The sequence below is a fragment of the Protopterus annectens genome, chromosome 13.part0, assembly GCF_019279795.1.
Source record: "Protopterus annectens isolate FY-2018-M chromosome 13.part0, PAN1.0, whole genome shotgun sequence".
Classification (NCBI taxonomy): Eukaryota; Metazoa; Chordata; order Ceratodontiformes; family Protopteridae; genus Protopterus; species Protopterus annectens.
This window is the reverse complement of record NC_056747.1, coordinates 363,044,344-363,061,912: the sequence shown is the minus strand read 5'-3', so window position 1 is coordinate 363,061,912 and position 17,569 is coordinate 363,044,344. Positions and strand designations below refer to the sequence as shown.

The following is a 17,569-nucleotide window of genomic DNA, read 5'->3' as shown; positions in this document are numbered from 1 at the left end:
TAGGTTTTTATATATGTATATATATACATACATACACTTTTTATATCTTTTTTATGAAACTTATATTTTAATAATGAACCTTTTTTCTATATGTTTTTTACGTATGTTATATAACTAATGCTTTTTTGAACACACACATTTTAAGGTTTGGATAGATGTTAGTGTTAATTAGCACAGTGATGTCACTGGCTCTCATAGACTATTTAAGGATTCATTTTTGAGTTTGTTTTTAAAGTCTGAAGAAGCGTCGACTGAGACGTGAAAGCGCTTACTGACAAAATTTCTACATTTATTGGAACTTACTTGAGGTTTGCTTCGATTGTCGTGGTGTGCCTGTCATTGTACTTTTTGGTTATCTGGATCAGAGTTTAATTCAGGCTATTAATCCTTCTTGTAAAGTACTTTCTGGAAAAAGAATGAGGGTTATCTCTTATCTCACAGATGCAATATTCTGAATCTAAACAGGAAGATGCAGATACAGGGTTTTATCTTCAGATTTCTGATTCAGACTCTGAGTAGAGCTCCGTTTCTGATTCTCCCTCTTGGGGTTTGTGTTTCTCTTAAGACTGTCTGTATGTAGACTGTATGTGCCAGTGTTTTCAGTGGGAAAACACTGAGGTTTTTCAGTTCCTCAGAAAATGCTATGACTTACAGAAGGAATTTCCAGAACCTACACCCATTCCTCTTGTTCTGTCTGCTTTAGAGGACGTGTGTATTATTACCTGCAATTTTCCTGTTAGTCCTGTCACCGTCAGTAACTGTTAGTTTTAGGAATCACCCACAAGTATCAGGTATCGGGAATACTGCAACAGGGATCAAAGGAAGGACCTGGTACAGTTGTAAAAACATGCATGTCATAACACAAGATGTCCTACTGATTACAGTTGCAGTATTGCTTCCCCTCCTCCCTCCTTCACTAGTCTTATCTCTATTCCTGGTCTGTGTGGATCAAGGTGAGGCGCTGCCTTCCCACCACCTTAGTTAGTTTGACATGTTTTTTTACTTGGTACACTAAGGTTTTCTCCAGGGTTCAGCAGGATAGTCCTGAGGATCTCATGCTTATACTTCCATTTATATATGCCTAACGTATAATATGTAACAAATGTTTTTTGGCTTTGCTTTGCCAGCCAGACATCTGGTTACCCTTGTCGGGGTAACCCACAGATATTGGAACAGTAATCAGTAGGACATCTGGTGTAATAAGATGTCCTTCTATTCATATGCTGCAGTATTCATAACATAGGGGGAGTCCACCTCCGGCTGACTCGTGCGTCCGGCCACTACACCAAAGCTAAACTGGTACTGTGAAAGGGACATGTGACGAGCCGCATCACACAGCGAAAATCGGCCTTAAACGGATGTTGGGTATAAAGTGGATGTCAGCACATACCTACCTCAGAACTTTTCTGCCACCTGTTTGACTGCCAGCTCTGGTCGTCGCTCACTTCGGAAAGTGGTGTATGTGCTTCAGAAAAGTACCCCGTATGGGGTTTTTGTTATCTTACTCACTACTGTGTTTATTTTTTGTGAGTTAATGTCAGCTAGGAAGGGCAAGTGTCAATGTGGAAGGCTGATTCCACATAAAGATGCTCAAGAGTTCTGTTTATTTTGTTTAGGCCCAGAACACGGCCATACTTCTTGTGACATCTGTAAGGCCTTCATCACTAAGACCCTTGGGAGCTGGGACGCATCCCTTAGGTGTATTTGGAAAATCAGCATCTTAAACCCCTTGTTCGGGATATGGACTGGACGTCGACCCCTTCGGAAGAGCCGCAAACCAAAAAGTCTTGGCCTGAACTGTTGGCTGCTCCCTGTATTCCGGGTGTCCCTTCTGAGACCAATGAATGCCCGGAGGCCACATCAGAATCTACGGAGTTTCCTTTGACGGGCACCCAGGGGGAAGCTGTTAAGTAGTCTTTTAGTGCATCCCAGAGGGAATTGTAGGCATCTGACTTGGCCGCTGGTGGGGGGGGGGGGGCACGGCTCATCATCTCCGAAGGTCCATGTGGGGTTACCCAGATAATATTGCAGGTAGAAGTTCCCTCAGACATCGTCAAGTGTTTTCCAATGTCTGGACCTCTAACATTTCATTGCATGTCATAGGGCCTAAAAAGAAGAAACAGAAGACTAAGCATATTTCTTCAACCCAGCCAACTTTGTCCTTTGACACACTTCTTGACTGGGAAGACTTTACTCAAGGCCTCTTTAATGCATTCATGGCCTTGCGACAGCCTGCATCTTCTGTCCAGGCCCCTCTTCCACCCACTCCTGGGAAAAGGCCTATTCTAGAAGTTTCCTCAGAGGAGGAGGAGGACTTGTTTGGAGATGAGTCTTTAGCTTACTCTTCACAAGTGGCTTCTCCTCTGGGTTATGCCTCCCCAGAAGAGGAGTCCAATGGCACAGATTCCCCTGGGGAAGACATTACCTTTGGGGAAACTGTTGTGCAGGTGGACAACTTTAAATGGGACTGCTGTCAGGCCTCTGTTGCCCAAAAGAGGTAATATGGCCTCTTGCAAATGGAGTCCCCAAGTCCCGCTATCATTCCTCCTGTACTCCCTACTTTTTTGGTCGCTTTTGCTGCTGCCTCCAAATCTCCAGACATCCAGCCTCCAGCTCCTAAGTGCCCTGACAGATTTTATAAAGTACCTGAGGATGCAGAGTTTCTCTTCAAGGCCCCCTCAGCTGATCCCTGTACTATTTCAGTAGCTATGGATAAGACTTCCAAATTGCTCCCCTCCACTTTCTTACTCCCCTCTGATAAGGAGAGTAAAATTATGGAGAGACTAAGCAAAAAAGTTTACACATCTGCCACTCTGGCTTTTAGAGCCATGGGTTACTAAGCCCATATGGCAAAATACTCTCTGGCTCTCATGGCAGATGCTTCCAAGCTCATTTCAGAACTTCCAGATATCCCTAATAAGGCTAAAATATCTAGCATTCTAAAATCTTGTAGCCAGGTCACTAGGCACTCCATAAAGTACCGTTATGATGCTGTGGAGGCATCAGCCAGGGCAGCAGCATCAGGATCTGTCTTAAGGAGATATTCTTGGCTTAGGTTGCAGCCCCTCCCAGATGATATTAAAACCAAGCTTATGGATGCCCCTTTAGACAACAAGGCCCTCTTTAGCTTTGCTGCTGCAGAGCTTTTCAAAACCCTCCAGGAAAAGGGGAAGGAGTTACAGGATCTTAAACATGTTTTTGTTTCTCCTGTTCCCCATTTCCGGAGGAATTATCCAGCCAGGGCTTCCTTTGTAAGAAAGGCCTCCGAATACCACACTCCCAGGGGGAAAAAGGACACCAGAAAGCAAGTTCCTGCGAGATCTTCCCCTTCCACTCCATCTCAAAAACAGTCCTTTCAGGCAAAGTCTGGTAAACCTGTGACTACCAGGCCCTAAGCCCCAATCTCTCTCTCTCGCTCTCTTCTCCTGTCCCTATCCTTCCCAGCTTGGAAACTGATGACCCAAGACTCTTGGGTCCTCTCAGTTATCAGACATGGTTACTTCCTAGTTTGGGAGTCCCTGCCAACCTTTAAAGGTATTCCCCAACCTCCTCAGTACCAAATGGATCTCTTTCCTCTTGTCCTGCAATCCTTGCTTTCCCAAGGTACCATCCAAGAGGTGCCTCCAAATTCTATGGACAAAGGGTTTTATTCAAGAATGTTTCTGGTCCCCAGGAAAGAAGGTCCATGGAGACCTATCTTAGATATGTCTCATCTGAACACCTTTCTAAAGGTCCCTTCCTTCTGGATGCTAACTCTTCCTACTCTCTTTCCCCCCGATTCTACCTCAGGCATGCATGGTATTGTTTAGACATAAAAGATGCCTATCTCCACATTCCTAGTCATACCCATTTCAGGAAATTCCTGTGTTTTTCTGTGGATTCCTCTCACTTTCAGTTCTTTGCTATCAATGGCCCCCCAGAGTATTCACAAAATGTTTATGCCCTGTCATTGCCTTCTGCAGAGTACAGGAGATACAAATGTTCCCCACCTGGATGATCTTCTCATCCAGGCTTCCCGCATGAACAGACAACTTTGCAAAAATTGCTCCATGTTCCCAAACCCAGGAACATGGAGGCTAGATGCTCTTTCCTTTTCATGGAAGGGGATGTTTCTCTATGCATTCCCCTCCTTCCCTCTAATCCAGAAAGTTCTGCTAAAAATTCAGAAAGAATAACCAAAAACCTTGCCGGTGACTCCCTTTTGGCCAAGACAGCATTGGTTCCCCCTTCTTCATCAGCTAGCTAAGGGCAATCACCACAAGTTACCCCACAGGATGGACCTTCTCACATAGGAAAAGGGGACTCTAATACACCTTCTGCAGGGAGGCCAGAAGACCCACTACCAGAAAATCCTATCTATCCAAATGGAAAAGGTTTTCTGTCTGGTGTCTAAAAAAAAAAAAAAAAACTTCAACCACTTTTGGTGGTCCACCAGTTGTCCTGTCTTACCTGTGTGAGCTGATGAAAGTTGGCTTGTCATATTCTTCTGTCAAGGCACATCTATCTGCCATCTCGGCATGCTTACCCTTGACTCCTCCCTTGGCATCCAGGTTGGAAGTCAAGCTTTTCCTAAAAAGAGTCTTGCATATCGGATCACCAAGGAAACCAATCCCTCCTTCTTGGGACTTCAACTTTGTGCTTGAAAAGCTTGCGCTGGCTCCATTTGAGCCAGCTAAGACCTCTTCCCTTCAACATTGCACTTGGAAAACTGTTCTCCTGGTGGCTATCACTTCAGCCAGAAGGGTTTCCGAACTTCAGGCCCTTATGGCCTACTCTCCTTTCACAGTCTTCTATAGGGGCAGGGTATCCCTTCATACCAATCCTTCATTCATGGCTAAGGTGGTGAATGAGCTGTCACTGAAGCAAGCTATTAACCTTCCCACCTTTTTCCCTTCTCCACAATCATCTAGTGAGAGGATCCTTCACACTTTGAATGTGCACAGACGGCTGAGATACTACCTGGCTAATACCAAGCCCATCCGAAAATCAGACAGACATTTTATTTCCCATCACCCAAGAATCCTGGGACTCCTCGTTTCCAAGCAGACTGTTTCCTCCAGGATTTCTAAAGCCATTAACTTTTGTTACATGGCTAATGGGAAAGATCTTCCTTTCCCAGTCAAGGCACACACTACTTGAGCTGTGTCTTCTTCTGGGGCCTTCTTTAAAGGTCTGGATACAGATTCCATTCTGGAAGCAGCTGCAGGGTCATCTGTTCATACCTTTACCAAACACTGTAATTTGGATATTTTTTCTAGGTCTAGAGCATGATTTGCCAGGGCTATTCTGCATGGGTTTGTAGAAAACATCTCTACTACTCTTCCCAATCCCTCTTCTGCTTGAGCTTTGGCATTCTCCTTCATGTTATGGCTACTGCAGCATATGCATAGAAGGACATAGAATAGTTGTGTAAAATCTTACCATGACCATAGATGTCCTTCTCTTCTGTATGCTACTGCCTTCCCCCTGATACTTGCCTGACCTTCTGTTTACTCACTCCTTCAGGCTGGTGCTTGGCGACATTAATTTCTGAGGTAGGTACGTGCTGACGTCCGCTTTATACCCAGTGTCCATTTTTGCCAACATTTGCTGTGTGATGCGGCTTATCACACGTACCTTCGCAGAAGTGCTTTAGCATAGCGGCTGGACGTATGAGTCAACCGGAGGTGGACTCCCCCATGTTATGGATATACTGCAGCATATAGAAGAGAAAGATATCCATGGTTATGGTAAGATATTACACAACTGTTCTTTCTTACACAACTGTATCATCTGTTTGCAACTGGTTCATCCTCACTGGCCAAGTCTGCAGTGCTGCTGTTCATTCCAGAGACCTGTATGAGGATCATTGTGAAGTATCCTGATGCTACTCCTTCATACAGAGGGTAGTGGAGATTATATTGAGATGACTTTTATCTCCCTTCTTCAGCTTTGTCAGAAATCTTGAGGGCAGCAGACAGCAATGTGCTGAACTGATTAACAGTGCTACATTCACCGAGCCTGGTGATATAGGGAACCTGTTAACAGACAAATTCGCTTCCAATTTTAACCTCCTCTCACCCCCAAAAATACCCACAAATATAACCTCCTCATGCTATAACTAAGGAGCATCTACTGGCTGCACTTGCTAAAGCCAAGAACAACTGGCCCCAATAACATCCAAGGATGCCACCAGTACAGTCTAAAATACAACTTATCAGGACCCCTGGAGTCATTGTCTAGCTATTTAACTATAGTCTTAAAATAGGTTTTGTGCCATGTGACCGGAGGACTGTAATGGTCATTCCCCCTTCATAAGAGAGGGCCTTCAACAGATCCAGAAAACTACAGACCCATTAGTATGAATAGTCTTATTTGCAAAGCCTTGGAAAGAATTATAATGGAAATGATCAACGAGGACATAGGAGACATCCAGACACAGGATCCATCCCAATTTGGCTTTGACAAAGGAAGGTCATGCTTACTGAGTCTGGTGGAAGTCTTTGGAAAGGTCACCAAGGCAGTGAATGAGGGGAAAGCTGTGCATACTGCCGAACTAGATCTGGCTAAAACATTTGATACAATACCCCACTCGGGCATTGTCAGCAAACTTACGGAACTAGGTATGAACTCCTTCATAACATGCTGGATAGCTAGCTGGTTCACTGATAAGAGCCAGGAGGTTATAATCAGTGAGTTCACCTCCACAGAGAGGCCAGTCACCAGTGGAGTCCTTCAGGGCTTTGTGCTAGGACACTTCTGTTTAGGGTCTACCTGTTGAATGTCAAAGGCCTGTGGTTAACCAAGTTTGCAAATGATTGTAACCTGGGAGCTGTTATTGAATCCTCCCAAGATGAGAACACCTTTCAGGAAGGTCTAATGCAAGCAAATATTTGGTGCCAAAGCCATGGCTTAAAACTCAATACCAAGAAATACATTATAGTACATTTGGAGAAGTTGTTCACCCTACGTAACTGTTTCATCAATAAAACAGCCTTAAAAGTTCATTCATTAGTCAAGGATTTGGAAACTCCTGGAGAGAGCAGCCTAGCCTTCAACCAACGTGTCTTCAAGATAGTAAAATATCCCTCTGTATTGCTCAACTTATAAGCAAGGGCAAGGCATCTAGGTCCAGAGAGGTCATCCTACCACTGTACTTCAGCCCTCATTGGACACATTATACAGTGCCCCCTTTGGCATGTACCTTACCAGACACATTCAGCAACTTGGAAGATCCGCAGAGGTTCCTTACAAAAAGAATACATGGAGTAAAGACAGTGTCCTATGCTAATTGCCTCAAAGCCCTGTTTCTTTACTGTGTACCATACAGACATCTGAGAGGTGATCTTTGCCTGGCATAAAATGCATCCCTGGACCCTGTTTTGATTAATCTTTTTGCACATCTGCCAAGCAAACAGCATCAGAACTGCTAGATTAAAAGACCCAAATTTTGCTTGCGACATAAGTAGAACACATTGGAGAGGCAGGAATGTTTCTCAGAGAATTCCCATGTCTTGGAACAAGCTCCCAATCCATTTGAAGCAGAGTTCCTCCCTATCCCTGTTTAAGCACAACTTGGACCAATGGGTGCTTGAAAATTCACCCCTGATGGGGCGTCTGTCTCTGATGGACAGAGGCAGTAAATCACCCCGTTATAAATCATATTTGTGGGTCACATTTGGGTTGCAGGGTTAGGCTTATAAGGGTTCTAGTGGTTGTTAACCAAGTGTACACATTATGAATCTCTAAAGTGGCTACTCCATTAGTAGCAAGGCCTAAGATGTCCAAACCCAAACAGATGACCACAAGCTTGCCACAGCAGAAGTCAAAGGGTGCTTTGTTCCACACCACTGCCCAGGCTGCATACTGGAAACTATAACTGCTATTCCTGCTTTTAATTAACTTTTTTTGTCTAGAAGTATTTTAGTACTGTACAGGGAAAAGCCAGGCAGCATATGGGACCTGCCTTGATCTCTCTTCCATACTGATGGTCCTCTGCTTTTAAAATTGAGAGATGTGAACATTCAATCATATCAACAAACTCATGTGAGGGTAAATCAAAAGTGAAGAGAAGTCCCTGTTGTGTATTCCTTGATGAAAATGTTCCCATATCACAGACTGAGTCTGCAAATTTTGTAGACTTATACCATGTAGGTATGTCTTCCCAGTTTAGTGGTATGCCCCAAAAGAAAATACCTTTTCAGTTGTCTGGGTAATAATCCTTGTCATAAAATGTTAATTGGAAGTGATGATGTAATTAAAGTAGAAAATCGTTCTGCTGGAATCAAAGTTGAGAATCCATCTGTCTATAACGCTTTTGCCATGAAAGCAGCTAGACTGCAGCCAGACACATTCTTAAACAAGGCATGTTTAGAAGGCTTCCAAAGGAACAAGATATCCACAGTAAGTACAGGGCAAGCCGTTCCACATTTTTTCTCTGCAACTCTCTTCTGTTTAGAAAGTCTGCTGTTCTGACACTCTTGCCTTTTGACTCAGAATCAAAGTTGCTGGATAAGAAAGTTTACTTGTCTGGTTTCTTGGCTTTGAGTTCTTAACTGTTTAGCTTCTATGTTTTTTTAATAGAAGTGAATTTGAGATTATGTTCAAGAAAGTCTATAAAAGCTCAGGATGCTAAGGAAAAGGAGGAATTTAATTTTTACAGTTGTAAAAGTAAGTGTTACACATGAAAGTGTGCATGCAGCATTTGGATGCCATTTCTACGGAACAGAACAGCCACATTTATATGGTATTGTGAATGGGCATATCAGGCTGAGAAGCAAAGCATATCTGTTAGATGTTAGGTCTCAACTACTGGGTGCCCCTTTTACCGAGTGAGTTGTTTTGTGGCTAACTAGCTACTAAATTCATAATTAATCTTGAAAAGGAAGGCAGTACTACGTTGTCATTTAATTAGTAAGCATTATCTTCCTTCGCACATTTAGTTTCAAAGGAATTATCCTGCATATAAAAGACATTTTGACAAAAAATGGTTTACTTGTCCAACAGCCTTATGGCCAGAAACAGTATAGACGAAAGGAATCCTCAGCTACTTCAGGCTTGGGTAATGGAAGATGTCAGCAAGGTGACTGTATGCTGTGTTCTCTTGTTCCTCATAACCCTTGGGAGGCCGCTTTCAGTACCATACCATTTTGGCAGGAAGTGACCACAAGGAAGTAAGTATTAACAATGCATAACTCTTGATTGTATGATATTAATTTTATAAAAAACATAAGCAGTTTCATTCCACACTCCCCATCATATCTGGTTAGAACCTATACAGTTTTTGCTCTTTGCAGGTGAACATTGTCAGCCTCCCCTGGGTTTACTCAGACCCATGATCAGTGATAAGATTGCGGTTCCAGATGCGGCACCATATTGCTGTTGAGTAGTGCTTTTCTGTTTATGCCCTAATGTTCCCTCCCCACATGTTCCTGTTAACATCGGGGAATGGGCATACAGTAGGGACATGCTGGCATATAAGCCTGCCTCAACTCTGACTTGACCAATGCCCCTTGACAGTTACCCTTAGAATAATGCCACGTATGTGTGCCTCCACTCTCTGTCAGGGTTCAGCCATAGAATGTGCAAAAGTGAGCACTGTTCCACATGACTGGCATGCTCATCCTTTCCTGCCAGTGCCTCAGATGCCCAAGTCACTAATTGAGCTCTCGTTGCCTGAGTCATAGCCATGGCTTTATTCCTGTATGCTGCGGCACTGACACTACACTAACTGTGCTGTTGATAGAGCTCTTCTTATTAAAAAGGCAGTAAGTATTACATAGAACAGTTCAGGTTATACATCAGGATGTTTACTAAAGCAGCAAGCTATTTCCTTCTGCAGACCCCAACACACATGCTTACACAGGCAGCACTATTGATGGAGCTTTCATTCTTAAAAACTCAATAGATATTGTTGAGAACAGCCCTGGATTATTTAGTAAGGTTTTTAAAGAAACTTCTAGCTCACTCCTTCCACACACTCCATGACATCTGCTTACACAGACTGTACTGTGACAGAGCTTTTGTTATTAAGAAAGGCAATGGATATTATAAACAGGAGATACAGTAAGATTTTACAGAAACCACATGCTCATTCATTCCACATACTCTTCACATCTGGTTGCAGAAACTGTTGATGAATCTTTAGTTATTTAAAAGGTAGTACATGCTAATATCATGGACAGCTCAAGTCTTCAGTTCTCACATATCTCTGGTTTGCAAAAAGGACAGCACTCTTTAAGACCAGTGCTAGATTTCCATAACTACAGAACATAGTTTTGCAAAGAACTTGAGGTTAGTAAAACTCAAGATTAGTGCCTTACACAGTGGAGGAATTATGAGTGGCATCTGCGAACATGGGTGATACTTTCCTACACATCCCAGTATTGCCATCCTGTAGAAGATACTGACAGTTTCAGATCGCCCATTGTTATTTTTCAGTTTTCATTTCTGCCATGCGTGCTGCCCACAATCACCAAAGTATTAACCACATTTAGGTCCAGTATGTACATCTCAAAAAATAAATGAATAAACATAATAATCTTTCGGATGATTGCCTACTGGTAGCCTAGTCACAAAGTATCCCTTATGTTTTTTCAGTAACCCAGCAACTGAGAGCTGTTTCTTTGGTATAGGCATGCAAAGCCCATTTAAGCAATTTGTTATTGCATTGCAACTGGTCTCATCAAGAAATTGCTCTTCTTCTCCCAGTTCAGGGACTTGTATGTAGTTACTGTTTCCTTATTTTGATTTTCATAGTGTTTGCTGACACCAGTGCCGGCCTTGGGACTGAATTTATGCCTAGCACAAACCAGATTCCCCTGTAGAATTTCCACAGTCAAAGAAATAATGGGAGTGGAAAAAGTGCAGGCTGAGTGTTTGAGTCTCATGCTATTTTGATGCTGTGGTGGTGGTGCTGCGGTAGCGTTGTCACCTCACAGTAAGACATTGTCCTGTTCGATTCTCAGCTAAAGCGTCTTCTGTGTGGAGACATGTGTGAATGGGCGGACCTTCGTTGAAGGTTGTGCGTCAGGGCTGGCAACTCGGTACGTAAAAATCTACTGCCAATCATTAGCAGACCGGAGTTCCGCTGCGGCGACCCCTAACTGGGAAAAGCCGAAAGATACAACAACAACTTTTGAAGGCATGATAGCTGCATTGTTTCTTATAGGAAAGAGAGCCACTTCTAATAAATATCCAGTTGGATCTCAGGAAAGAGAAGGTGGGTAAACCATCAAATGCTTTCATTTACAGCGGGCTTGTCCTCAAAGATCTGTTTTTGTACGTTTTTTTTTACTCAACTGTGCTGTACATTCTTACAATGTCAATTGATCTGTGAGGGGAGTTTTCTAATATGCCTCCCCTTTGTGTTTGTATGATCCCTGCATTCACTAACCACTGTTGAAGTGTTCTGTAAATCAGACAGTTATACACTTGTGTACCATTTGTAAACCATGAGGTGTCAAAACTCTCTCTTATTGATTTAGAGGCTCTGTTTGCTTAATAGTTGGCAGTGAATCGCAAGGGCTTCAGGGCAGGCTAGGTTTGTTTTCCTACAGTTCTGCATGACATCACTCCATGTGTGAGAATAATTTAAATCAGCCCAGTCATAGGCCCATTAAGGAGGGTCCCCTTGTAGCTTAACCAATAAGGTGAGAATGTGTCTTATTTCCAGCTGTGAGTTATGTTAGCCCTTTGTAATTTTGTTACTTTAGTGTTCTTATGTGTGTGACATTCCAAAGTCTGGAAGGGTCAAGAAATGGAAATCGGACTGTATAATTCTAGTGGGCACAACTGGATTTCAGTTGCTTGATATCTGGAAAATCAATAGCCATAATAGGATTCCTTGTAAGAAATACCCAAGCATCTTTCAGCTGCAGTGATCCTTCTTGAAAAAAAAGATAATTTTTTTGTTGAGTAACAGCTCTTTATTTCCCTCCATTTTTAAATGTACTCAAACATTCAAAAAGCTTGGTAGGCACTGTTTAAATGTCTTAGTTATTCAGAGTAATCAGATTTACGTTGCTGTGTGTGTGTGTGTGTGTGTGTGTGTGTGTGTGTCTGAACTTTTACAGTTGAAACCATTTTTGTTCATTTTTGTATTACTGAAGCAAATTTGGCCTTATTTAGTATCAAAATTACTTGTGGCATGAAACTGGGTGGTTGCACTTTGTAGAAATGTGTTAAAACTGAATTACTTTTTAACCTTTTGCTTTGTTTTTTTTTTTCCAGTTGGTGGTCACGATTCCAGCGAGGATGCTAGCTCTTGCATGCAACTGATGATCTGGAAGCTGAAGGAAGATGCAAAAGTCAAAAGATAACTGTTTTCTGTTTTTCTTAACTCTTTAAACAGTGCAATAAATAACTGATGTTTAACATTACTTTTGGATGCCATGTTCTGGAGGCGAGACAAGTTAGAGGTTAACACCTCTCTGCAATTTCACATATTTAAAGGCTTTCCAGCTGCTGATGTTTTGCAAAAGGGTTGCTACATGAAGTTGATTTTTCCAGCCTACTGATTCCTGTTCAGCATTGTGAATTATTGTCGTTGGACCACCAGAAAGCATAACCAGTGTTTGTACAGGATTGTGTTAATGTTCATGGATGGCATTCATCCAAGGCTGTTTTTATGATCATTGCTAGCATCAATTCATGCCTGCCAAGTTGTGCCATATTACAGCTGCTCTTGGTATTCTAAATGTTCATAAACTGTACGGTTTGAAACAGTGACACCTTGGTGCCAGAAGGGCTCTTTTTTCCCCTAGTCTAAGTCTAACTTGTGAATTTTTTCTCTGAAATAGTGTGGAGCTTTGAAGAGTAGGTGTGCATCTGCACTCTGTTTAGATTTAACACTTCTAAAGTTTCCAAGCCTTACGTGCATGATTGGGTGTGGATTTTACAGCAGTAACCTTTTTGAGCCATCTAACTGATTGTGTAAAATAGCAGGCCTTAATAAGCAGGACATCTATATAGTGTTCATTACAGATCAGGAGAGGATCTGTTTTCATTTTAAACCTTGCACAGGACTTAACTCTACCCCTTTGGATTATGCTGCAGGTTTCTGTTTTCATCCCAAGTTTTGAAGTAATGCAGGAATGATGTTAGATGCTCCCTGTACATTGAACTTCAGCTTTGTTTGGAGTCTAGACAGTGACTGGTTGATGGTTGGTTTCGGACTCCCAGAGAAAAAAATCCAGCTAAATGGCCTAGGTTGTCTGTATCTAGTGGATGGAGACGAAAATAATTTCAGCTCAGATTAATGTCAGCTTGCTGTGATGTAATGGTAACTCCTTTGTAATATTTTTTTTGGATGCTTTTATACATATATATATATATATATATATATATATATATATGTGTGTGTGTGTGTATATGTATGTATATGAGTATGGACTGAAAGCATAATGATTTAAACATGCTAAAGGCATTTTTTTCTGTAGAAAATGCACTTTAACCTCCACCTGTCCTGTCAAAGTGTTGAACATTCTTTAGGAACTGACTTTTGATTTGGAGGCCCTTTTGTTGGATTTGTTTGAGCTGGAGACCTGGTTTGTAATAAGAAAATTGGTTAAGAATTGCGTTTTAGAATGAAAGGATGGTGATTACCTGAGGTACATTTACAGCGATTTGTGCAATGTTTTTTTTTTTCTTTTTGTTTCCAAAGTTGACATTTATTTGGATTGTTACCCGCATCCTCACATTATTTACATTTGTCTCGTTTCCTTTTTTTATACGTTTTTTTCCTTTGAGTCTGGGACACTGAATCTCTTGTTTGGATTGAGGTTGCCTCACAGTAGTGCATTGTACCTGTTTGTAATGGTTTCTTTTGCCCTTTCTTTAACAAGTAGTCCTGCACTCATCCCAGTTAGATAAGTTTATTTTGTAATGATTTGTATCCTTCTAAATAGTTGCGAGACCATCTTCTGTGATCTTTGTACACGTGGTCTTTGTCATTACAGCTTTATAAGTAAAGTTTTATTTTCTTTTCCCTGCATAATCACAGGATCTCATAGATTTTGATTCTACAGCTGTAGCTATTTTAATGATCATTGCTGGCAGTGCATCATGCCTGCTAAGCTGTGCCATACTACAGTGATGACTTTCATACTGGGGATATCTCATAATGAGGTTTCACCAGCTAGAACTTACTCAGAATGACTGAATGTTTGCCCTCAAAATGCTATTGTCTCAAGCCCAACAGTTTATGAATAGAGTTTCTCTGCTGAGACTTGGTGTAATATGCCAACACTTGTAATTCATTCACTGTTTATTTGCGCTTTCCCAGTTCAATTTACAGCACTAAGTTTGGTTCAGATAGTGTGAGAAGTATGCAGTAGTAATGAGAACCACAAGACGATGGTAGCTACAAGAGTCATCATTTGTATTGTCAGGAGTCTCCAAATTGTAATGTTTTGCAAATAGCAAAGTTCTTTCTTCAAGTTTTTTTTAATGAAATTAGAACAGCAGTTTTTGTTCTACACTGCCCTTGTGGTTTACCCACATCATCCCAACACAATGCACTAAGACTACCATTTCAAAAAAACACTGTGAAGAGGAACAACAACTCATGATCTAGAAGAAATCATCTTTATCTGAGATATTTTAAAAATCGGACATGGATTCAAACAAAATCTGATGTTGTGGCTGTCATGGAGTTGGTCCTTGTATTCTTCGGATTGCTTTTTATCTGTAATTTATAACTTATTTTCCATTCATTACCAGTTTAGTTGGATAATACGTAGAATTTATGTATGTTTAACTTTTTTATTACAGTTATACATATCTGCACAGTTTTACTGTGCTCACTGGAGACTCTGTACAGTTGCTTCTGTACATTTACACTGAAATCTTGGATTGCTTGCCATCTGGTTCCTGCATTGTAATCTGTTCAGCTATGAAGCTTTCAAATGGAAAGGTTTTCAGCTCCAACCTCCAGGGAAGTGTAAAGTGTGATTCCTGTTTCTAATCATATTTTACACCATGCGGTACCTTGATGTAAAGTTTTGCACAGCTGCACTAGTGACATTCCACAAAACCGAAAAAAGTATTTAAATCCTATTTTTGGACATATTGGAAGTTTTGGTGCCTTATGTTTGTATGCCTGAACAGTAGACAGAATAGAGCAAAGAGAAACAATGCTTTATTAAATGTTTTGCTTTTATTTTCTTTTTTTTATGTGACATTGAAATTGTGCAAGACCTTTCTCAATTTAGGACAGCTTACTTAATGCACTGAACTTTATATTTGCGATGTATATGCATAATTATATATAGGATGGAATTGTGTTTTAAATAAGAATTTTTGTTAACCCAGTAAGAGTTGTTTTAGGTTAATAGATTAATATTTTATGTGTTGTATTAATTCTTTAAAAATACTAAACATATTATTAGAACCCTGCTATATTGCTAATAGCCCTGGGTGTGGTTAAAAAAGGATGCTAAAATGTTGCTGTCTGCCCGTTGTGTAATGTTTTCTTTTGTCTAGTGCATCCATGAAATTTTACAATACATTCAGGTTGGAAGGAGGGTTGGGTACTTGCATCGCCTTTCCTTATTTAAAATTCCTTTAGCTTTACCTTTATTCTGTTCAGGTCTTGGCTGCTGATAGCATCATTGTAGTTTGCTTTTGGTCAAACTCTTACTGTTCACATGTTTTGCTGATTTAGTAAGGTGTACAATTGTTTATTCTTCTATAGTGGCACAGGTTCCTGTCTAGCTTGCTGTTGGCCAAATTCTTACTGTTCAGATATTTGGTTGATTTAGTAAGATGTAAAATGGTTTATGCAGCATGCTCTATAGTGGCACAGGCTCCTGACTGCCTCTTATCTTCCAAAATTAGCGTTGCATACTGGAAGCTGGTGTATATCTGATGTATTCAGGATTTAGGAAGGCTTGAGGGTTAATGATCCTTATAATGTTTTTCTGTGCAGTTACCAAAATTCTTGTCTCCCAAGTGTGAAGATGTGAAGACAAATGCCAGTATCTGTAGAAAACCCAACAAAATTTGGCACTTGAAAAAAAAAATTAACTAAAACAATGATTTCAAGCTTTCTGAAGCAGGATGTGTCCTATGTCAGTAAACATTGTGTAGAGGTGTCAAATTAATTTATTATTGTTTGCATGAAGAAGGAAATGTTTTACTCTAAAAGCCGGCATTAATTATTTTAATCAGTTCAGATGCTGAATTTTGCATACGTAAAATTATAGCATCTGTATTCCATATTGAGTGGTAACTTTGCTATTATATTGCAGCAAATTTGTTTTCTTTGAATTGGTGCATTCCTTAATAGCAGCACCTGTTAGTTTAAGGAAGGACCCCCCCACCCCTGTGTTTGTGATAATGTGGAAAAGGTGAGACTCGTAGGAAGGAGAGCTGCTGACCATAAGATGGTAAAGCATTTTGAAAATACCTTTGACTCAGCATAGTTGGTAAGACCTAGTTGTAGTTTAGGGCTATACAGGTGTGCCAGGTTGGACTGTAAAGGTGTTTGACACAGTATGACAATGGATGGAGCTGGCAAGATGCAGTAAGACTGTGAACACACATAGAGTAATTGGAGAAGAATTCTGTAACCAAGTGGGAGTTTGTTGTTATTATGGTCTGGAATTATGGAGTGAAGTAGAAACATTGTATAGTAAAAGTATTTGATTTTTATAGAAAGGAGAGTTATGCACTTGGGTCATAGTCGGGTTCTTTGAACTTTTTTGTGTATTGCACATCAATTTTTTGCTCAGACTTGAATCTTTGTTAAAGTTTCTAGAAAATTGGGTGCGAATGGAGGTGGTGCTAGAATATGTTCATTGGGACTGACTCTTAATAATTTGGTGCTAAAATACAATGACTCAAGTGATCCCACAGCAAGCCCTTGAACGTCACCTTAGGATATCAGAATGTGTGAGTTTAATTCTGAAATGTCAAGTCTGTGTAGTTTGATTCTCCCTAAGATTTGTTTCTAATGGAATTCTCTGTTTGGTGTGAGTTGTAGTTCTCTGTTTAGTAAAATATGTAATAGTTTACTTTGTGTTTACTGCTGTTGCTTCTTTTAGGATCTTCTGTGTTATTTTTTAGGATGGGGCTGCCCGATCTAATAAATCAGATTTCTATGCTGAGATAACAGCTGTGGGCAGAGTTTTGCAGCATTTATGTTTAATGCTTTAGTGTTTTGTTGCACATTGAAGCCTGTTTGTGAAGTCTTTATCTGGAAGCAGTCCTTAAAGGTCACAGGTTAGTTGCAAGAGCAAGGGAGGGTGTATGCATACATACACACACACACACACACACACACACACACACATATATATATATATATATATATATATATATATATATATGTGTGTGTGTGTGTATATGTATGTATGTATAGTGTGGTTTTAACATTACTTACATAAGTCAAGGAAGTGAAAAGTTCCAGTAAGAGAGCAGTGCAGTTTTCTTGTGCACAGAGTAAGCCAGTCAACAAGTTGATAGTTCTGTCTGTGGATGAAAGACACCCTTTTTTTTTGCTGGTCTCTTCAACTTTCAGTTCATTGCTTGGGGTACTGTCTCTGCCCCCCTTTGCCCCATTTACACTTTCTTTCTTCGAAAGAAAGCT

General features: G+C 40.8%; 1 protein-coding gene across 3 annotated transcripts in view; it reads left to right on the top strand.

The window, feature by feature from the left end:
- The window catches only part of REXO1 (RNA exonuclease 1 homolog), a 1,211,359-nt gene extending 1,194,265 nt beyond the window's left edge, over positions 1–17,094 (top strand). For 2 of the 3 annotated variants that reach the window (XM_044053970.1, XM_044053969.1), the window contains exon 16: positions 12,211–17,094. In XM_044053970.1, the coding sequence (XP_043909905.1) occupies positions 12,211–12,299 (89 nt within the window). In that variant the 3' untranslated portion in view covers positions 12,300–17,094. The remainder of the gene's footprint in view (positions 1–12,210) is intronic. The other variant, XM_044053971.1, reaches the window with a different exon arrangement.
- The last annotated feature ends 475 nt before the right edge of the window (positions 17,095–17,569 follow it).